The 22,797-nt window shown below is 47.3% G+C and overlaps 1 protein-coding gene across 1 annotated transcript; it reads right to left on the bottom strand.

The window, feature by feature from the left end:
- Window positions 1-128: 128 nt before the first annotated feature.
- BATF3 (basic leucine zipper ATF-like transcription factor 3) lies at window positions 129-12,464 on the bottom strand. Its single transcript, XM_066255139.1, has 3 exons — window positions 12,172-12,464; window positions 9,528-9,632; window positions 129-690 (listed from the first exon to the last, which is right to left on the bottom strand). The coding sequence occupies exons 1-3, from the start codon at window positions 12,247-12,249 to the stop codon at window positions 505-507; spliced, it is 369 nt and encodes a 122-aa protein (XP_066111236.1). The 5' UTR covers window positions 12,250-12,464; the 3' UTR covers window positions 129-504.
- Window positions 12,465-22,797: the final 10,333 nt, after the last annotated feature.

The raw sequence follows: 22,797 nt of genomic DNA, 5'->3' as shown, positions 1-22,797 counted from the left end.
CTGTGGAGCTTAGCTGTGGCCTTGGAGGCCTAGGAGCTGCAAAGCCACCTGAGCAGACAGACGACACCTCTTCAGGAAGAGAAAACATACTGTGTCTCTCAAGTCCAAGAGCTTGGCAAAAGGAGCAACAATAACCATCTTTATTATCCAAATTCTAGAGAAAGTGATTCTGCATCACAGCGGAACCTACTAGCTGCCAAAGTGGAGGTGAAGTGAGTCCCGAGGATGGTCTCCTGACCTGGTGCGCTCAAGGCTCTGAGTCAGGTGCCCACGGACACACCCCAAACTCCGAGCAGGGGGCCTGGCCCGGTGCCTCCCCTGGGAACATGGATGCAGCTGCAAGGGAGATGACCAGGCCCGGGAAGCAAGACCCATGAGCGGCAGAACACCCCGAGGTTCAGGAAGAGGACACGTGGAGGAGGCCCCGCACAGGTCCCCTCACACACGGCTGCGAAGGGAACACTCCTCCCAGGCGTGGAAAGGACCACGGCTCCTCGCTGGGCCTCACCGGGGCAGGCAGCTGGCCACGGGGTCGGGCCGCAGCACGGGCACGAAGTTCACGGGGCACAGCAGCAGCGGGCACATCTTCTCATGCTCCTTCAGCGCCTCGCTCAGGTGCTTCAGCTCCTCCCGCAGCTTCCCGATCTCCCTCTGCAGCATGGTGTTCTCCTGCTCCAGGCACTCGTACTCCTGGGGAGACGGCAGGCAACGTCATCTCTGCTGCTGACCTGACCTGCGGTGCCGCTCACCGCCTTCCCACCCAGACTTTCTCCCGATCCGCCCCCTCCGCCCTCAGAACTGCTCATTTCCTTAATGTCTGTCTTCTCCGACTGGGATGAATGGTTCACAAGAGCAGGGCTTGTCGAAACATCTTTATGAGGGATAATCGACGTAACATAAAAGACACTGATTTTAAGTGTATGATTCAGTGAGTTTTGACAAATGTTAAGTAACTAGGTTGATCAAGACAGAATGTTTCCATCACTTCGAAAAGTTCCCTGTGCACCTGTGCAGCCAACCCCCCCCGCCCGCTTATCGGCTTTCTAAAGGTCTCTGCTGGGTTCATTGATAGAGCCCCAGCACTTGGAACAGTGCTGCCAACATGACAAATGTTTGTCAAGTCCTGCGTAAATGAATAAAACTATCTCTTGCTTTGGCTCACGTGTTAAATTTCTTTCACATCCGCATCTACAGAGGCGTAGAGCTGGAGGGGAGATCAGAGAGACCCCTTAGCCCAGCCCACACAATGTATTATAGAAACAGACCTTTGCTGTGTAATTCTAGCTCAGGCATCCAACTTGTGCTGAGCACTCTCGCCTTCAAAGGGCAGTCCTTGCCATTTCGGAGCTGCTCTGTGAGAAAGCTCCTCGTTGCACTGATCCAAAAACCCTCTCTCCTTCAAACCCACCTATTGGGCTTGGTTCCACCTTGTGGAACCACATAGAGTAAATTCAATACTTTTCAACATCACAGTTCTTGAAATAGGAGACGGCCCCATACCACTTCCCTTTAGGTATTCTCTGAGCTCAACTGCCTCAGGTCTTCTGGGTTCCTTGGGTTTTAGGACCACTGGTCTCTCTGCCCTCCTGGATGCTACCCAACACATGTCCCCATTTGCCAAGAGCTCTGAGAGATTATCATTCCCAAACTCAGTGCATGATTCCGGGGAGGGCCTGACCATACAGGGGGCAGATTGTGGAGGTGATCTGCTCTGGCTTGACCCAAGCCTATAGCCACCTCGCCCTGGGGACTCTCCCTGAGCGTGCAGAGAAGTGCAAGCTCTTCCGGCATCTGCTGCTTCTCCAGCTATACTTTGAGGATGTTTGATGTTGTGGAGCTTAAGAATGCGCTTTACACCTGCCTCTGCTGAATTTCACCCTGTTCCCATGAACATCTTTCAGCCTAGCAGATCCTTCAGACTCTTGACTTTGCCGGCTCATGGATTAGTGATACCACAAGCTATAAGCTGTCCACAAACTTGATAAGCAGGTCAAGCAGGCCTTCCTTTTTTTTCATCCAAGTCATTAATAAGTTCTACAATACACTCGGCCAATGGCAGAGGCCCTACGGCATGCCAATTGAGACCCTCCTAAGGTTGACAATCTTATTTAAATCTTGCTGAAATGTTGTTTTCAGTTATTTCTAGTTTGATTCACACTATTAGGCTTCGTTGTACCATGCACACCATGTTTCCTGAGCAGAAGGCCCAACCTTATTATCCATCACATCTTTCCTCTCACTAGTAATTTTTAAGAAATATCACTAAGAAAGTTTGAACTTTCTACAGGCCTTTAAAGCACATGCAAATTCTCAACTCTGCCCCTGGATTTCCATCCTCTTTTTCTCTGTGGGCCCACCTCAGGCCCAGCACCTCCAAGAAGGCTTCTGTGATCACAGTACCTAATGGAAGCATATCTATTATGGTTCTTATTCAGTCTTGTATCATATTCATACTTAAATAATATCTCTCTCTTCCAAGACCAGAAATATCTAGCACCTGGGCCTCTGCTACCCTCTCTTGTAGCCCCGCCTGACGGGCCCCAGTGCTGGCATCTCAGTGCTCAGTGACCTCTCAGCCCCTGTCTCCTCTCACCTCCTTTCTTCCTTCCCTTCCCCTCAAGCATCTTCATCTCTCTAAGAACAAGGGGCCCAGAGGGGCTGCATGCAAAGGTCACCTGGGCCATTCCTTGCCTCCTGCCTTTCCCAGACAGGCTCTCGGGGTGGTCTGGAATACTCTCCCAGGCGGCAGGCCCCACCCCCTCTCCCCACGGGCTGTCCTGGGTCAGTTTGGCATCACTAGCATGAGGGTCCTGTCCTGCCTCCAGCCCTCCTCCCTGCGGCCTGCCACGCCCTCGTCCTCACACTCTCCTCTGGCCTCTGACAAGCTCTAGTCTTAGAGTCAGAATTCAGTCTACAAACACAGCAACCACACCCTCCTTGGGCAAGGGGAGGGTCCGGACGGGAGAACCTGGATGAAAACTGAGGCATTGTGGGAAGCCTGGCTGCAGTGAGGGTGAGAGGCTGTCACTGTCACACTCACACTCACCCTCACACACACACACACACTCCACCTTACAACTGGAAATGCTCTTCACTTCCAAGTAAAAAGAGAATAAATTCAAATGGTTCTACTGAACTAATGTTTAAATTAGACTCCAAAGAATAGGAAACTCTCTTCCTGTGTCAAGATTTTCCAAACTGACTCCTATATTTACTGAATTTGCAAGACGCTGCGAGCTTTTGAGCGTTCTCTCTGGAATCCACCAGGAGTCATGCTGGTTCAGGTGTCACCCCTCTTCCCAGACCCCAGCCCTCAGAGCTTCAGAGACCAGCACAGGCCACCCAGCGGGCCCCTCGCCTGCCTTCTCCGCAGGGACTTTCTCCTCTGGGATTTAAGTTTTACTCACAAATACACTCAGGGACTTTTATTGAGCTGAGGGAATAAAAAAGAGAGAAGTAAAAATCTTTTTCAGGTGAGAGCAGTTCTACATAAATAAAAGGAGGAGCTGGGAGGGGAGGCGGAGGTGGAGTGGAGGTGAGAGCACCCTGAGTGGGAACAAAGAGTAACACCCACTTCACTCCAGGAAGAAACTGCCTGCACTTCCCGCACATGAAAAATAGAAGAGAACATTAGACCCTTTGCTATTTCCAAAGAGAGGCTCGGTTTAGCTCAGTGACTGCCGCGTCTTGAGTCCTTTACCCCAGGAGAGTGTGAGGTCACAGTGCTGCCTTCCTGGGTAACCGCTACGCCACTGTCACCAAGCAGAGATCTACAAAGTAGGGGTGGCGAAGTCGCTGCAAATCCCAGGTCTGTCTCAGAAATTAAGCTGTCCAGGGCCATGGTTCTCAACTGGGGCAATTGGGCAATCCCCAGGGGACATGTGGAGTGCCTGGAGACAGTCTGGGAGTCCAAACTGGGGGGGGGTGCTACTGCTTCTAGAGGGCAGAGGGCAGGGATGCTGCTTAATGCCTTACAGCGGACAGGGCAGCCCCCGCCACAAGGACTTATCCAGCCCCGAGGTTGAGAAACCCTGGTCCGGGCATCTAAGAGGGGTTCACTGGGGAACGAGGGGCAGCTGGGGATATTCAGGGGGCCCAGCATGCTTCTGAGACAGAGGGGAGGAGCAGGTAAAGAAGGCATCAGGGGCCAAAGGTGACAGCCAGTAAGGAGATGCAGGGCAGGAAAAGGCCATCAGGAAGACATAGCCACATGGAGACCCCATTGCACAAGCAAGAAAACTGAAACTCCAAGAGGCATGGTGACTTTCCCAAGGTCATGTGGACAGGAGCCTGATCCCTCTTTCAAGGTCAGCTGCAACTTTCAAGCCATGACAGCAACTCGGCTTTCGCTTGGCAGTGCCTGGGGCTCAAATTCCCCCGCGGTGGTTACCAGCAGAAAGGGGCTGTCAGAGCTCAGGATTTTACAACAAGTCTCTTCCCAAACCTTAAGCTGATACCTTTCCCAGCAGAAACATGTGTCACCAGCAAGGGTTGTAAAAATGAATGTCATCATCAGTTTCTAAACCAAGTAGAGACTAACGCGAAGCATTCTCTTAGAATAGGCAAGATCTGAGAAAACTGTGGCAGTGCATACCACAACCACATTGCTCAAGATGTGTGTCCGTTTGTGACATTTGGCGCTCCTGAGGATGGCATCGCTGCCTTCCTTCTCTGACTCAGAATTCTTTCTCAGTCTTACGCCTTTAGGTGCCTGGCTCCAACCAGTCTGACCCACTTCTGAGAGAAGTGTCTTTCAGCTTGTCCTAGGGAGCTGGACTGTTCACTGGGGCTCGTGTTCGTGGATGTGGACTCAGGCGTGTGCCCACTGTTCAGAGATGAGTAGGGATCGAAAGCCCCAGGAGAGGTGGAGGCGCCTGGAAGGGGTGATTTGAACAGCCACAGAGAACAGTGAGGTGCCCAGAGACACGTTAGGAACCGCTTCTCATCAGGGCAATCCAACTCCCAGCAACCACTTCCCTGAGGGGAAAGCTCACAGTGAGGGGCAGCCCCAGTCTCTCCCTGGTCTAGCCTGTCCAGGCTCTCCCACTGTCCTGCTCTCCAAGGAAGCCCTGCCTCAGAGGACAGACAGTCCTCTCTCTGGCTTTGGAGATGGAGAACTGGGAGCGAAAGTGGTAGGTAGCCCAGAGACTTCTACGAGCTGGGACAGAGTGACTTTTCAAGGTGTTCGCAGTGAGTGAGTGAGTGAGGTGGGCAGGAAAGAAAGGTGGGAATTTTAACAGTCTTGCTCAAGGCAAATAAAGGTCTTGAGTTACTTTGAGATAGTTAGCAATGCTACCCCACAGTCTGGGGTAGAGAAATTTCTGGGATGGAGACTTGACTCAAATCTCCACAGGGAGCTGCAAGCAGCCATGACCGCCGGGCGCTGTGTTCTGCCCCTTGGTGTGTCCCTGTGAGCTGGCCTCACTCGGGTTTGAGGAGGAGGTCTCCACACACTACCCCTCCTCACTTTTCCCATCCTGCAGGTGGTCTGGGAGCCCCAGGGGGTCTGCGGGGCTTTCTGCCATGACTGATAACAGCGTGCCAGGCACTCTGCCCCCAGCTCACTAGACCTCAGTACAATTATATCTCACCACATGTGTCAGACACCCCACTCCCGATATGTAGATCTTTTTCCAAAATGAAAAAAAAAGTCATCTTTATACTATGTTTACTTTTTCTTTTTTTACTATGTTGGCCATAAAGAACATAGATCCCTGTAACTACGATGTGCTCCCTGGAGGGATGAGTCACGTGGTACCCTCGGGCCAGGCATGATGCTCTTCTACAGAAGGACTGGGTATTTCCATTTTCCTGAGCCAGCCACCAGCTCCCTCAGACCCTTGTGTGAACAGTGACGCACCCGTGTTGGCTAGTGACGGTGAAGGTGTGGCCTCCAGTTTTGGGGTCTGTATATGGATGGAGCCCCTGTCCTGACCTCCTAGAAACTGTCAACAAAACTGGCCTTGCTGAGGTGACCAGCCAGTGATGCACAGTTCTCAGTCCTTCTTCCAGATCCACAGAGCAAGAGCAGAAGGGGATGTTCACCCACGGAGGGGCTGGCTTTCAGATCAATCAGCTGCATTTCTGGAAAGGACTCCCAGCAGAAATAGCTATGTCTATGGACAGCAGAACAACCTGGGAACTCCACAGAAGGGCTTTCTACCTGCAGCTCAAAGAGGGATCAGGTGGAGCCCTGGCTAAATGGATAGAGCACTGGCTCGGTATACAGACGTCCCAGGTTCAATTCCCGGGTCAGGGCACACATGAGAAATGACCATCTGCTTCTCTTCTCCTCCCTCTCTCCATTCTCTCTCTCTTCCCCTCTCGTCTGACTGCTTCCTTCCAGCATTGGCCCCAGGCACTGAGGACAGCTTGGTTGACTTGAGCATCAGCTGCAGACGGCGGCTGCTGGGTGGATCCCAGTCAGAGCACATGTGGGAGTCTGTCTCTTTATCTCCCCTCCTCTCACTTAAAACAAAAAAAGAGGGATGAGGTGGGAGTACGTGTGGCAACCCCTAAGTTAAAGTACCTGGCATGGACTAGAAGCTTTCTGGGGGAAAAGGCCCCAGCTGTCCAGCTGGCACATGTTCACCTGGTCACCACACCCAAGAGTGACAGGAATGGAGGTAGACCTAGCTTCACGCGGTAGTAAATTACTTTCTGTTGTTTTCTGTGCTGGGCAGAATAATGCCCCCCCCAAAGAGGTTTAAATCCAATCTTTGGAACCTGTGAATATGTTACTTTAGATGGCAAAAAGGACTTTGCAGAGGTAATTAAGTTAAAAACCTTAAAGTGGGGAGATTACCCTGAATTATGTGGGCCCAATGTAATCAAATGGACCTTATAAATGAAAGGAGTCAGGAATCAGAAAAGGAGACATGTCAGAATAATGCAGCATAAGAAAGACTCACCTAGCCAGCTGGCTTTGAAGATGGAAGGGGACCACCAGTCAAGGGACACAGAAGCTTCTAGAAGCTGGAAAAAGCAAACTGACTCTTCTCCAGAATCTCCAGAGGGAGAGCAGCCCTGTCAACACCTGGATTTTAGCCCAGCAAGATCCATTTCAGACACCTGACCTCCAAAACTCTAAGATAATACATCTGCATTGTTTTAAGCCACCAAATTTGCTGTAATTTGTTACAGAAGGCAAAAGACACTATTATACTTTCTTCGGGAACTCTGCTTCCCAAGGACAGGAGCAGGATCTTACTCCTCTCTTTGTGACCCAATGGCAATGCCTTGGCCACCGTGGTGCTTAACAAGTATTTGTGGGATGAATCTGCCTGACCTTGCTTTATGGACTATCTTGTTCAAGTCATTCAGTCGCCTCTACACACATAATCAAACGGACTTAACGCTGAGTGTCCTCTTGTGTTTTTTTATATTAATATACGTGGCTTGGACTAGAAATTTCTTGAGGGGAAAGGCCCGCGCTGTCCAACCGGCACTTGTTCTGAATGCAGGGCCATGCGGTGAGCCGCAGGTAACAGGAAGCTAGAGCCAGGGTAGCTTCAGGAGCAAGGCGGGAGGGAGAAAAGAGGCAGAGGGCATTGAAGTCCTTCTGTGGGAATTTTACAGAACCAAAAATGGCTGGGAAGAACCTTCCTTGACCCTATTCTGAAGATCCTGAGTTCCGAGCCTTCCTACTTCCAGGGAAGAATCTGATATTTGTAATTTATGCCACACTGTGAAGTTGTATCAGTGGGTCAACTCTCCTTGGGGTATGTACCTTCTAAATCTGTCTCTGTTCATTGTTAAAAGGTTTTCAGAGGTTATTTCTCTTTAAAACACTTTTGAGTCTCCTTTGCTATCAGTGCCCCCAGACTGGCCTTGCTAGGATAGGACAACCTATGGCAAGAAAGCAGGGCAGACCTGACCAGGTGGTGGCGCAGTGGATAGAGCGTCGGACCGGGATGCAGAGGACCCAGGTTCGAGACCCCGAGGTCGCCAGCTGGAGCGCAGGCTCATCTGGTTTGAGCAAAGTTCACCAGCTTGAACCCAAGGTTACTGGCTCCAGCAAGGGGTTACTCGGTCTGCGGTAGCCCCACGGTCAAGGCACATATGAGAAAGCAATCAATGAACAGCTAAGGTGTTGCAACGTGCAACGAAAAACTAATGATTGATGCTTCTCATCTCTCTCCCTTCCTGTCTGTCTGTCCCTGTCTATCCCTCTCTCTGACTGTCTCTGTAAAAAATAAATAAATAAAAATTAAAAAAAAAAAAGAAAGCATGGTAGGAGAGAGTTCAGCTAAAACTGTGATTATTTACACCAATGCTGAGCAAAGATGAGAGCTTGGAACGGTCACTCACTGCTTGGACAGATCGCTATTATCACCATGTTGCATATAAGGAGCCTGTAGCAGACCTTCTTAGAAACATTGGAGATATGGAGTTAGGGCTAGAACAGAGGTCTTTCCTGGAGTGATTAATTTGGGAGAACAGATTTATAGATTAAATTTTCCAGGATGAGAAGAAAAAAGGACAGTCCGGTCAAGATCATTTAAGAAAACAGAAATAGAAAGCTTAACAAAGAAACTGAGAGAAAACGTGATTAAGAGGGTCAGGAGAAGTAGGAAATGTGTGTTTTAGAAGTTAAAGACTTTGAAAGGTCTCAAGAAGGGGAGGGTCAATGGCATCAAATGTTCCAGCAAGGTCAAGGATGATGAGACTAAAAAGGGGTCTAGGTGGCCCTGGCCGGTTTGCTCAGTGGTAGAGCGTCGACCTGGTGTGCAGAAGTCCCGGGTTCGATTCCCGGCCAGGGCACACAGGAGAAGTGCCCATCTGCTTCTCCACCCCTCCCCCTCTCCTTCCTCTCTGTCTCTCTCTTCCCCTCCCGCAGCGAGGCTCCACTGGAGCAAAGATGGCCCAGGCGCTGGGGATGGCTCCTTGGCCTCTGCCCCAGGCACTGGAGTGGCTCTGGTCGCAACAGAGCGACGCCCCCTGGTGGGCGTGCCGGGTGGATCCCGGTGGGGCGCATGCGGGAGTCTGTCTGACTGTCTCTCCCCATTTCCAGCTTCAGAAAAATACAAAAAAAAGGGGGGGGGGTCTAGGCATTAATGGTCTCAGTGGGAGCAGCTTCTGTAGGAAGTGTGTGTGTATGTGTGTGTGTGTGTGTGTGTGTGTTGTTGGGTGGGCAGGCTGGTGGCAGAAACAAAATCAGGGGACTGGGGAATTAACAGTAACTGAGGCCATGGAGACAGCACGTCTCTTTAAGAAGCAGAAAAGTGAGGGAAGGAAAGGAATGGGCACCAGCTTAAAAGGGAATCAGGATCAAAAGGAAGTTTGGGTTTTTTTGTTTTATAAAGAAACTTGAATGAGAGATGAAACCAGCAGATGAGGGAGAAATGAAGAGGCCGGTGAGTGAACAAGTAGATCACTGGGCTGGGAGGACACAGCAGAATTAGACGTGCATGTGGCCAAACTGGTGATGACAGGACGCGACCTCAAGGCCACCACTGCAGCGCAAGGACAGAAGACAACTCCTCTCCTGTGGCCCTAACGTGGCTCTGCCCCGACCACAATCTCACCTCATGGAGTTTGTCAGCCTTCTGGGTCTGCTTCTTCCGACTTCTCTGAGCAGCAACTCGGTTTTTTTCTCTCCTTCGGACCTTCCTGTCATCATCCTCAGGGCTCTGGGGGGGGGGAAATGTGTGGTCAGGAGTGATGTGGAGGCCCCTCGCCTCACCCCTGTCCTCCCTCTGTCTTCACTCGGCACCGCTCACTGCCTTCACCATGTTATCTGCAGTCGCATCAGTGGGGTAACAGTAGCCCCTTGTTAAGGAGCACTCATCATGTGCTATGGCTACACTTAGCTGCTAATCCCCATGACCACCCTGAGAAATGTGTGGTGTGACCACCATTTAAAAGATGAGGAATAAGAAACTCAGAGAGGTTAAGGAACTTGGTCCAGGTACCAAAGCTAGTAAGTGGGTGAATGGGAAGTGGAACTCAGGTCTGTTGGACCCCACCAACGTTCCTCAACCTCTACCCCACAGGGCGTGTGCCCAGAAGAGCTGTGGTGTCGGTGTTCATCTGAGGATGGAAAAGCCAGAAGGCATCCACTACCTGGAACACGCTGTGTGCTGGGCTTTACGCCGCCACACACAAACAGGGACTTTTGATACTGGGAGCAAATCACAATTACTCGTATAACTATGCAACCACACAACTAGCAGCACACCAAATGATCGTAAACACCACTGACAATATGTTCATTTGAACCACGCTCAACATGTTGTTTCACAGCTCAGAGCAAATCAGAAAGCAAATTTATGACGTGTCTTGAAAGTCCTTAGCTGCATGAGGTTTAACCAAACCTAGTCAAATCCCCCAAGGGTTACTGTGAAACAGGTACCACGGGTAAAAGAACAAAAAAAACACTTCATTTAGTTATACAAAACATGGAGCCAAGAACAGCATTTGCTTTCCGAATGCTGTGAGAAGAGACCTAAGAAGTGGAGAAGGGAACAGCTCCCTTTAAAAAATTCAAAATCCAAGAGGTTAGTGGGATACAAACATAGGAAAGCCATTCAGTTATCAGTATTAACTGAAAGCAAATCCTGATAACATAAAATAATGGATATATTCAGCTATCATTTTACCTGGTCTTGTAGCCAAATAAGAGAGCCACATACCATCTCCTCAAGTAATGCAGGACTGAATTTTTAGTATGTGGAAGAAGAAAGGAGAAGAGTAAATAACATTGACATAAATAACATAAGTGGAAGAGCATGTAAGGGAACAGACACAAGGTGTTAAAATGCAGTCTTTGAGAGGCAAGGAAGTCTGGGTAGACAGAACCAGAAAACCACAGGGGGGAAATGTGGTATGTAGGGGACAGAACTTGAGCTTTAGAAATACACAGCTCCTGCATTTTCTCCTCCTGTCACTATGGCCTTGGCAACCATGTTCTCTGCATTTTCAGTTTTCTCATTTATTGTATTTGTGATTCATTCATGCTTTCAATAATGTTTAACCAAGTCCCTGCCATGCACCAGGCACCGTCCTAGTCGCTGGAGATACATGCTGGGAACTGCAGCCTCATGCCCGAGGCTGGTCTGACATAAAAGTAAGATTTTATCTTAAAGCTCCTAGCACACAGTATGCCCTCAGTAACCTGTGTTGAGGTTGCTGCTATTTTATGCTGAGTCTCTTATTGTGCTTGTCAACAAATTATGCCTCTTTGTTCTTCATTATCTCTCCAGCAGCCCACACTCTAAAACGGATTATCACCCATCATGTGATCACACCTGACAACCCAGAAGAAAGGTGTCAAGACAGAGAGGGGAGCAAAGTGTTGAAAAATTCATATATTATGAACCATATCTCAATTAGTCCCCACAAAAAATCATTTAAAGGGCGGTATTCTTATAAGCATTTATTTTACAGGTGGGGAAAACCGCAGGTTCAGAGAGGTTAAGCAAATTGCCAACGGCTACTTGGCCTGTGTAGGGGCAAAGCCATGCCCAAACTCAGAACTGTCTGACTCTAGCAAGCACCGAGGTGAGAAGGGGTGCATAACAATGAACAGACTCAACCTCACAGCAGCGGGGTGGAAAGTCTCCCACAGCCTTCCCTGTCCGCAGCCTTGCCTCGTTGCCGGAGTACGCAGCTGTGAATGCTGCCGGGTCAGCGCACAGGGCTGGACGCCGGCGAGGGGTTTCACCAGGCTGGGTGTGGAGTTGGCCCACTGCAGGCGGCCAACCCGCACCCTGGGTTGATCGGTCCCGAGTTCCCCACTCCGGGGGAAGGTAGATGTTGGGACTGCCTGGGTGCGAGCTGCCCGTCCGGGCTGAATGTCCCCTCTCCGCGCCGTGGCCCTCACTCGGAGCTCCCGGAAAAGGCCACGCGCGCCGGCGGCGAGGTGGCAGCTGAGGGCGGCGCATGGATGGCGCGGCGCCGGGGCAGCGCGGACCCCACGTGCGCAGGAATGCGAGCCGTGCGCCGCCCAGCCAGGCGTCGGCGCCCCGGGGTTACCTCGCCTCCGGGCACGCAGCAGCCGGGTCACCACGCCGTGCGGCGCGCGTGCGGTGCGTGCGCCCCTGGACCACCCTCGCGCCCTAACCCCCACACAGCGGTCAGCACCCCGGAATCCCAGCACCACCCTCTTCGTGCCTCACGGCGCCCGACCCCCCACATCCCTGCCGTCCTCCCTGACCCCTAGTTCACTACCTGCGGCTGCGGCTGGTTCCTGGGCGTCGCGACGTTCCTCTGCAGGACGCTGCCGGCGACCGGGAGCCCTTGCGACATGCCGGGCGCTCGTCGGCCCAGCCCGCCCCGCCGCGCAGCCTTGCGGAGGAGCGGCCGCGCCGCCCGCCGCGCCCTGCACGCGGGGCGCTGCCTACCGGCGCTCTCCCGCCGCGGGCATCCTCGCGCCCGCACCTGCCGGCCTCCGGCCTCCCGTCCGGCCCCGCCCCTCGGGCTTCCCGCTCGCCGGGCTCCAGTGGCCTCTGCGCGTCGCCCGGGCTTCCCCACCTCCGCGTCCTAGCCGGCGGTCCTTCCCGTCCCCCAAGTCTGCCCCGCCCCCCCTCCCATCCCGACTCATTTCCTCCTCTCGGGGCCGCACCTCGGGGTCCCCAATCCCTCCCCAGTCGCGGCTTTCCGCTGGCTCCCCCTCTCCTCCCAGCTCTTCGTGGAAGTCACGTGGTGGCTCTGAAACCTGGAGGGAAGGCGAAGCCCACCCACAGGAGGCGACGCTGGGGCGGGTGGGGGTCAGGGAGGCGCCGCGCAGCCTGTGGGGTCCTTCGGCTGCTCTCGGAGAACTCAGGGTGAGAAACACAAGTGGGTGGTTTGGGGTTGGTGGTTTTTTCCCGGTCCCATCGCGGCATCTTCCTGCGCATCGGCCCCGCCTCCCTCCAGCGTAGGGGTCACAGTCTTGGGGGACTTTCTCCACGGTGATCAGTCACCTGGGCGGCACTCTCACTCCTTCCGCGGCCCTCTGTCCCCCGGCCAAGGAGGCTCAGGCTGGGAGGACGGAGGACAGGAGACAGCTGTCTTTACTGAGTCCACCGCGCACCTGAGATCCACGGGCGCCCCGGGGCTTTTGTGCAGGAGCATCTAGTCTTGTCTTGTCACGGTCGCTGCGGGCTGTGGAAGCCAGCCAGGCGGGGCGCCCCCGAGGGTGAATTCCCTCAGTGGAGGGTGAGGAAGAGGTTTCACTGACTCGCCATCCCTGAGAGCCAGTTTGTTACGGTGGACATCACTGTTGACAGGTTTGGGAATCTGGACCCCAAAACCATTTTTTTTTTGGAGGGGGGATGAAAGTGGCAACTGCTCTGCCTTAAGATTAGTGACTTCATGCCAAACTGGGGACGGTGTAGAAGTGCTGCGTGTTCCTCTCCACCTGAGTGTTTGCCTAACAGTAAAAAGATGTCAAGTCAAGCAGTATTGTACATGGTCGCAGCAAAGGAAAAACAAGCGGCTACGGGTTTGTGGTCTGCATACTGTTGAGCATCGGGAGAGAAAGATAACCCAGAACCTGAGTGGGCGGGTGGGAACCAAGACTAGGGGCGTCAGACGTGCCTTCCCAGTGTGGTTGCTTAAGTTTTCAGGCTCAACGGGGATGGGGGTGGGCACTTATGACTCCCTGACTAGTGCACGTGGCTTTCCGCCAGGATTTAAGCCCCTTGCAAAAACTGTTAGATGCAGCTTGCATGAACTTGGCTACCTTGGCAGGAAAGCAAGTGGAAAATCTCGTCTGTGTGTGCAGAGTCTTGAACCAACTGCGCGGAGGATGGAGGTGCAAGGCTGGGAAGCTCGGAGGTTGGATGTAGCCCTTTACTGTGACAGTGGCTATGAGCTGAGCCGTCTACACTTAGTTATCCACCTAGCCTTGTCTTCTCCTCTCCCTTTGATCCTTGTCACCATTCTGCATAATTTGTGATCTCCCCGGAGCTATTACTTTGGGTACCACACAGACGCACACAATGTGCCTAGCACAGGCCTCCATACAGGAGTGCTCAGTAAATTCACTGTAGTAGGTCAACAAAGAGCCTTCACTTTTGGAAACTTAAAAGGACTTTTAACAAGATAGGAAGACCTCTGGGTCAAGCAGTCAGTTTTCAGAAGTGCTTTCATTGCTCCACTGTTTATGTTTATGAAGGGAAAGGGCAAGATAAAAACGCAATGGACATTGAGATGCAGTCCACCCTTCATTCGGTAGTTGCCACTTTTCTGTTCTCATTGAGCCACACAGCGTTCTAAGTCATTTGGAGCTCCATCTTCCACCCTACCCCCCACCCCCATGGAGCCTGGAACCTTGCCCCCCCCCACACACAAGAAATCTTCTTATGACACAGGGCTATATTGTTTTAGTTCCCTTCAAATATACTTAAAGGAGGAGCCTTGGTTAACTAGCATTTCAGGAACAGATCAATTTGACCTACATCTCATACATCAAAATGAATGCATTAAATAAGTAGATATAGACAATAAAATTAGAAAGGCAAAGCGGAATTTAATTCTTTTATCAAGGCCCTGGAATAATACCATGCAGAGAATTTTCTGAAACTACAGGTCGGAGGAATTACCTTGGAAAGATTTGAGCTATATAAGAATGTTAAATTGCTTTAGATGACTGTATGACCAAAAATGGAAAATATTCACAGTAAATGTGGTAAAAGGTTAAAATTTCAAGTATATATCCTTTTGTCCTATGAAAAGGAACAAAAACAAATACTAAGACAAACCTCCCAAAAGGAAATTTGATATGAGGAAAAATGAGAAAAAAATCAGGATACAGTAAGTAGAAATATAACATGTATATAAAAATGTATGCACAATACAACTGGACTCTAGGCTTAAAAATGGTTAAATTAAGATGGTAAATTTTATGTTGTGTGTTTTTTACCACAATGAGAAAGTGTGTGCATATGAGAAAAAAAATAGAAGATAATACACCAAAATACTAGTTTTTCTGTCGTGGTGGAGAGATTATAATTACTTTTATTTGTCCTTTTTAACTTTTTAAAACTTTTATTATTTTAACATCTTAAAACATATTTACAAGTAATATTGTCTTCCCTGGCATTAAGCTCATTTGTCACCCCAGAATGCCAATGCCAAGTTTGGCGCTCTAATAACAGCCTGTTTTTCTCTCTTTTCTGCAATATTTTCTGGTTCATTTTATCTAAGTCAGAAGGGGAAAGAAAAAGGTCATAAACAAGAACAAATGTTTCAAATTTCACCTTTTCTTTTTGTGTTTTCCCTTAGAACTGAGAAGAGAAATTACATTACATGATTTGGCAATTTCCTCCCACCATGATGATGCTGGATTCCATGTTTGGGGCCGGGGCGGAGGCGCAGGAGGTCAGTGAAGGAATCCTCTGCTGATTCACTTCACAGGAAGACAGTTCTGTATAAACACCACTTGCTCAAATGCTAGAAAACCCTCTCACTCTTTCACCTTTGCTCTTCCCTTTTTAAGGAAACTGGCCTTCCAGTAAGTGTACTTTCACTGATCTTTCTCAGAAGGTGATCCTGTGGTCTTCTGGTGGGGCTAGAAAAACGAAAGTTTAAGGTAGAGACCTCTGGGTTGACCAGAAATCAGTCACGTGTCAGGCACTGTTGTAGGCACTGGGGTGCAGCAGTGGACAGAACACAGATCCACACCTCATGGAGCTCACTTTCTACAGGAGGGAAACTGACAATAAAGAAGACAGCATTTCAGGGGCAGTCAACCTTTTTATACCTACCGCCCACTTTTCTATCTCTGTTAGTAATAAAATTTTCTAACTGCCTACCGGTTCCACAGTAATGGTGACTTATAAAGTAGGGAAGTAACTTTACTTTATAAAATTTATAAAGCAGAGTTACAGCAAGTAAAAGCATATAATAATAATTACTTAACAAGTACTTTATGTCGGATTTTCGCTAAGCTGGCAGAATAAATCTTTATAAAACAACTTACTATAGTTAAATCTATCTTTTTATTTATACTTTGGTTGCTCTGCTACCGCCCACCATGAAAGCTGGAATGCCCACTAGTGGGCGGTAGGGACCAGGTTGACTACCACTGATTTAGATGGTAGTGTGCTCTACGGAGAAATACAAAGCAGAGACGAGAACTAGGGAGTAGTGAGGAACGATCAGGCAAGGTTTCCTGGAGGAGCTAAGAGGGAGCCATGAGACTGACTATCTAGGCAAAGTGGTTCAGGCTGCCCTAACAGTAAGCGCAAGACCCCCTTGGGAGTGTGCCTGGCCATTCCAGAAACTGTAGGAGGCTGCAGTGGAGAGAGGAAGGGCTGGATACCAAGAGGCGAAGTCAGAAAGGCAAAAGGCCAGTTCACGCAGAGCCATCTGGACTATTTGCTTTTACTCAAAGTGACTATGGAAAACATTGCAGGCTTTTAAGCAGAAGTATGACACAATGTTACTTCAGTTTTTACGGGATCACTTTGGGCCCTGTGGTAAGAAGAGACTGAAAGGCAAGGAGGAACAGGAGTGGAGAACAATAGTCCAGGAGAGTAGGAAGGACCTTAAACAATATTGAGAGCCGTGGAGGCTGGGGCAGACTTTCCAGGCAACCAATGAACAAAAGCTTCAAGGCCCCATACTTACAGATCCCTAGCAATGCATTCACATGGTGAAAGATTGCGATAAAATTTGCAAAAGTGGGATATTTTAACCACAAATGGTCAAGACCACTGCCTCTTTTCATCCCAACTTCCTGTCAGTCTCTTCACACCTGGTAGTAGTGTTGAAGTAGCTACGGGCATTTGGGGACCTTGCGAAGAAACATTAAGCAGAGATATGTATATGTATTGGAGAATTTATATGTGGCTTGCAGTCAGTTCTTCCTAGAGTCATTTATTGCTAGCCGTATGGCAGAATATTTCTACTGCCCACCATGCTAACTCACTTGACAAAGGACATTGCCCTGAGACGTGAACACTCCTTTGCTTCCCAGGACCAAACCTGTGAAGGTTGCGGAGAAGAAAGAAGGTTTGAAATGTATGGCCTCAGAAGCTAATCTCAGAAAACTCTTCAAATCATCACACATGTAAAATTGTAAGCAGACAACTTAGTTAATTGTTTATGTCTCTTCAAAACACCATTCTCACTTGCCAGGAATAAAATGTAAAATTCAGCTTAGACCATTATAAGCATACCATAAGGGATTTTTACTTTCTTTCTTTCTTTTTTTTTTTTTTTTACAGGGACAGAGAGAGAGTCAGAGAGAGGGATAGATAGGGACAGACAGACAGGAACGGAGAGAGATGAGAAGCATCAATCATCAGTTTTTTTCGTTGGGACTCCTTAGTTGTTCATTGATAGCTTTCTCATATGTGCCTTGACTGCAGGCCTTCAGCAGACTGAGTAACCCCTTGCTTGAGCCAGCGACCTTGGGCCCGAGCTGGTGAGCTTTTTTTTTTTTGCTCAAACCAGATGAGCCTGCACTCAAGCTGGCGACCTCGGGGTCTTGAACCTGCGTCCTCCATATCCCAGTCTGACACTCTATCCGCTGCGCCACCGCCTGGTCAGGCGATTTTTACTTTCTTAATGGGAATGGCAAGTTGGATAAAGCCTGAATATAACATTTTTGCTGCTGTTAGGAAATATGTTCTGGACCATTTTTAATAAAAGTTAGAAAGTACAAGCTCCTAATTTGTTTGTATATGAAGGGAACCATCTTTTGTCATCTCTGAATTTATTAATATATTTAAAAACAGAGAAAAATATGTAAAATTAATGCAATGTTTAAAAGAGGTAAATATAAGCAATTAAAATCAACAGAAAATTTTTGGCACCAGTAAGCAAATTGTAAAAACAAATTTCAGATTCTATTAGAAGCAGTAATTCATTCAGAAGAAAAGTTCAATGTCAAATAAAAGCAATGGATAGACTATTGTATTGTCTGATGATCCAATCATGAGGTAGAGTGGGACAAGAAAAACAGAATGGAAAAACATTTACAGTCCTTGCTGCTCTCATCTAAAGTACTGACACTGATGAGACTAATATGTCACTATAATGAGAACATTGGTAATAAATTGGTTAACAAATTAGCTAAGGAGTGTCATTAATTCTGAGAATTTTAAAGATGAATTATTTGAAAAGACAGAAACTGCCCTGAAATATTATAACTCACACATTTAAAAACTTGAATATTTTGGCCCTGGCCGGTTGGCTCAGCGGTAGAGCGTCGGCCTAGCGTGCGGAGGACCCGGGTTCGATTCCCGGCCAGGGCACACAGGAGAAGCGCACATTTGCTTCTCCACCCCTCCGCCGCGCCTTCCTCTCTGTCTCTCTCTTCCCCTCCCGCAGCCAAGGCTCCATTGGAGCAAAGATGGCCCGGGCGCTGGGGATGGCTCTGTGGCCTCTGCCCCAGGCGCTAGAGTGGCTCTGGTCGCAACATGGCGACGCCCAGGATGGGCAGAGCATCGCCCCCTGGTGGGCAGAGCGTTGCCCCTGGTGGGCGTGCCAGGTGAATCCCGGTCGGGCGCATGCGGGAGTCTGTCTGACTGTCTCTCCTCCCTGTTTCCAGCTTCAGAAAAAATGCAAAAAAAAAAAAACTTGAATATTTTTTCAAATCTGACAATTCTGAAAAATTATGTGACATTACCAATAATATGTTATGAGGCTAAAATTCTCAATTATTTTTTAAAACAAATTTTCACCTACCACGTGGAATCATTGTCTTACAAAGATGAGAATCAAGAGAGGCAGCTTAGAAGTGTAAAAAGGAAGTATTACAGAGGCTTGTCAGAAAGGTAATTAATAAAAATATGGTATTTTCTTGATTTTTCTGATGTTTTCAATGTTTGCCAGTTTTTCTCATTTGTGATTGGCAGTATGTTTTTTGTTGTTGTTTTTTTTAGAATAACAACCTTACTTTTCTAATTCTAGCCCTATTCAGTAGTCAGTGGCATTGTGGTAGAGGGAAGCAGCTGGCTGGCACCTAACTTTATAGCCCTTAATATTTTGATGATTCTTGGTCATACATGATATTAAAATCTAGAACTGATTGAAAAGCATATCGAAGAAAAAGACTTCTCATGCACACAGCGATGCACACAGAGATAACTCTGTTTATATTTTGTCATGTCATAATGGTTAATTTTATGTCAGCTTCACTGGTGAAGGGACACCCAGAAAGCTGGTAAGTTAAGACATTATTTCTGGGTCTGTGTCTTCCTGGAAGAGATTGACATTTGATTCACTAGAGTGAGTAACAAAAATAACCCTCACCCATATGTGTGGACATCATCCAATTCACTGAGGGCCCAAATGGAACAAAAAGGCAAAAAGAAGGATGAATTTCCTCTCCTCTTCTCTTGAGCTGGGATGTTCATTTTCTCCTGCTGTTGGCTCCTGGTTTTCAGTCCTTTGGACTCTGGGACTTTCTCTAACTTGAAGAAGAAAGATTCACCAGGGAACAAAATTTTTGTTGCATCCACAAAAACACTTGTTCTTACCTAATTCGAGTGTGCTGATCTCAAATCTGACATTAGTTTTTCTCTGTAAGCTACAGTTTTTTTGCAATTCAAGATTTATGTTTTCGTCTTATTGTAAAATTTTCAACATTTAGTTTAACATAATGAAGTAGAATGTCTTCTTGGGCATCATCTTTGTGAAAATATATATAATAATTTATATAATGCAGTAAATACACTAATACACTAAAAGATATGATTTCATCAGAATTTGTCTACCATTTCAAAATAGAACATATTAAAATGCTTATTTTAATCATAAAATTTGTACAAACTTACTTAAATTCTATTCAGGCAAAAATTTGTGTTTGTAGCTCTTGCGTTTGTGTACTTGTTGAGGACAATCTCATTTGATGCTCCAGCAGTAGTCTGCTCATCACTAACAGCTCCAAGATTTTCAGGAAACTTATCAAGGTGAATGTTCAGAAGGTGAATCTTAACTCTCATGTTACATCCAATGTTGCAGAAAGCCAACAGCATCCTTTGAACCAGAAGTTCATAGTTTTCTGCTTTTTTGTTGCCAAGGAAGTTCTTTGTAAGTGCCACAAAAGACTGCCATGCTGCTTTCTCCTCCTTATTCATCTTTCTGGCAAATTCTTTGTTACGTATGAGGGTTTGAATTTGAGGTCCATCGAATATACCTGCTTTTATCTTCTCAAAAGACAAGGCAGGAAAAGCAGAAATAATATGTTGAAAGCAATCACTTTTTCTATTCAAAGCCTGAACAATGCTTCATTAAGCCAAGTTTGATGTGAAGTGGGGGAAAAATGATTCTGTCTCGATTAACTACAGGTTCATTCACAATATTTTGCATCCCTACTTCCAGAGCTTCACGTTTTGGCCACTCTTTCTGTGTCCAACCTGAGCTTGGCTGTCCCACAAACACAGAAAGCAAGGATACTTCGTGAAACCTCTCTGTTGTCCTAGCAGGAAATTTACCATTTTAAGATCCATACAAATGATCCAGTTATGCTCCTCATACTTCAGAAAGTCAAGGACAATTTTTATGTCATTCTTACTAAGTCATTCAATTTGAGTTGGCTAACTGCTGAGGGGTTGAATGAACTGCTTAGGCCATCAGAAGAAGACCCTTCAGATTCTACAACCATTTCCTCATGCATCTTATCAAAATACACTTGATCACCATGTTCACTTTCTTCGTCCTTAGAAGAAATAAAACCATTGAAAACTGGAACCGGGAGTGTCTCAGAGTGTGGGATAGGTCGTATTGCTGAAGGAATATTAGGATATGCAATCATATACTGTTTTTCCTTGCCGATGCCCTTTGTATGGATCAGACAGAAATAACAGTCACTGCTGTGGTCCTTAGGTTTCACTGCCAAATCATAGGGAATTACCAAAGGCATTCCCTTGTGCATTGTCCTTTTTGTCCAGTCACTAGAGCATTTCCTCCACCATTATGACACACAATATGAGGAGCCCAATTCGTGTTCTTGATAGCCAAGAGGGAACTTGAAATAGGGCCATATATGCACGTGTCACAAATGATGAAATATTGCCGCCTTTGACAGTTGAAAGTGTGTAAAATGGCCACATATATAACAGAAGGTGTCAGGATATATTCTTACATTTCTACCTACATCGGAAGAAGCCATGATTCAATCTTAAACAAAATAGAAGGGTGTTTTTATCAGATAATAATTTTTTACATTTAAAACAACTACAATTATGTAAAGTGATGTTTTGTAAAACATTAATTGCCTTGTGGTTATGTTCAAGACAAGAGTCGTTGTCCTTTAACTCCAATTTAAAAACCAATGCATGCCATTAACTGTAACAAAAAGAAATTAAAATTGCATAAAAACTAGAGCACGTACCAAAAAACAGATTTCAGACTTGGAGTCAGCGATGTAGAAATATATAGAAACAGTTCTAAAACCTCATGCAACAGAAAATGAAAAAAAAAATTATTCCCCAGTGTTATGGGACTTCTTGGTTTCTATTACCATGTGAGCCAATACCTATAATAAAACCCTCATGGATAGATAGATGGTTAGATAGATAGATAGATAGATAGATAGATAGATAGATATTCTATTGGTTTTGTTTGTCAGGGAACACTGACTTATACACGTATATTGCTTTCCCACATTTTTAATGCAAGTATAATATATATACCTATATGTATTTATATGCATGAAATAATACTCGAATGCAGGGGTCCCCAAACTTTTTACACAGGGGGCCAGTTCACTGTCCCTCAGACTGTTGGAGGGCCGCCACATACAGTACTGACCACCAATGAAAGAGGTGCCCCTTCAGGAAGTGTGGCGGGGCCGGATAAATGGCCTCAGGGGGCCACATGCAGCCCGCCCATAGTTGGGGACGCCTGCTAATGTGATTTCTCACTTAAGAACATCACATAAACTTCTTTCTATGACAAGAAATATGCATCTACATTATTATTTTAAATATGTATAGTATTCTGGTGTAGAGCTATACCATAGCTGATCTAAGTATCTACAGTGTGTCCGTAAAGTCATGGTGCACTTTTGACCAGTCACAGGAAAGTAACATAAGATGATAGAAATGTTAAATCTGTACCAAATAAAAGGAAAACCCTCCCAATTTCTGTAGGATGATGTGGCAGCATGTGCAGATGATAACGTAACACCGTGTATACAGCGGAGCAGCCCATGGCCATGCCAGTCGAGATGTGGATGGTACAGAGCAAAGTTCAGTGTGTTCTGTGGCTCACTAAATTTGAATCTGTAACCAAAGTACAACGTGAATATCTGCGCGTTTATAACAAGCGCTACCACATAGGAATAACATTACTCGGTGGGATAAGCAGTTGAAGGAAACCGGCAGTTTGGTGGAGAAACCCCGTTCTGGTAGGCCATCAGTCAGTGATGAGTCTGTAGAGGCTATATGGGATAGCTACCTAAGGAGCCCTAAAAATTCTGTGCGTGAGCCCACATTGAACTGCACTGAATAGGTATGAAACTGGGAGAGTTTTCCTTTTATTTGATGCAGATTTCACATTTCTATCGTCTTTTGTTGCTTTCCTGTGACCGGTCAAAAGTGCACCATGACTTTACGGACACACTATATTACTTTGTTGTTTTCAATTTTTTCACATATGTAGGCAACATTGCTATAAATCTTATTGTATTAGGCAGTGTAGGCTGTCATAACGAAATACCGCAGCCTGGGTGGTAATTTATTTATGTAAGAAATTTATTTCTCATAGTTCCAGAGACTGGAAAGTCCAAGATCGAGGTGCCCACCAATTTGGTTTCTGATAAAGACTGTTTTTCTGGCTTGTAGATGGCCACCTTATCACTGTGTCCTCACATGGTAAGGGAGAAAGAGATATATCTCTCTTCCTCTTCTTATAAGG

This window comes from Saccopteryx bilineata, chromosome 2 (genome assembly GCF_036850765.1).
Source record: "Saccopteryx bilineata isolate mSacBil1 chromosome 2, mSacBil1_pri_phased_curated, whole genome shotgun sequence".
NCBI classification, from domain to species: domain Eukaryota; kingdom Metazoa; phylum Chordata; class Mammalia; order Chiroptera; family Emballonuridae; genus Saccopteryx; species Saccopteryx bilineata.
The sequence above is the reverse complement of the archived record's forward strand: the minus strand, read 5'-3'. Positions and strand labels throughout refer to the sequence as shown.

Bases quoted from the DNA above. Each gene is read 5' to 3' on its own strand.
- BATF3 (XM_066255139.1), bottom strand. From the start codon at position 12,249: ATGTCGCAAGGGCTCCCGGTCGCCGGCAGCGTCCTGCAGAGGAACGTC. The intron at 9,633-12,171 runs GTAGTGAACTAG...CCCCCCCCCCAG, and splicing joins GGAACCAGCCGCAGCCGCAG to AGCCCTGAGGATGATGACAG. The intron at 691-9,527 runs GTGAGATTGTGG...CCGTCTCCCCAG, and splicing joins AGGCTGACAAACTCCATGAG to GAGTACGAGTGCCTGGAGCA.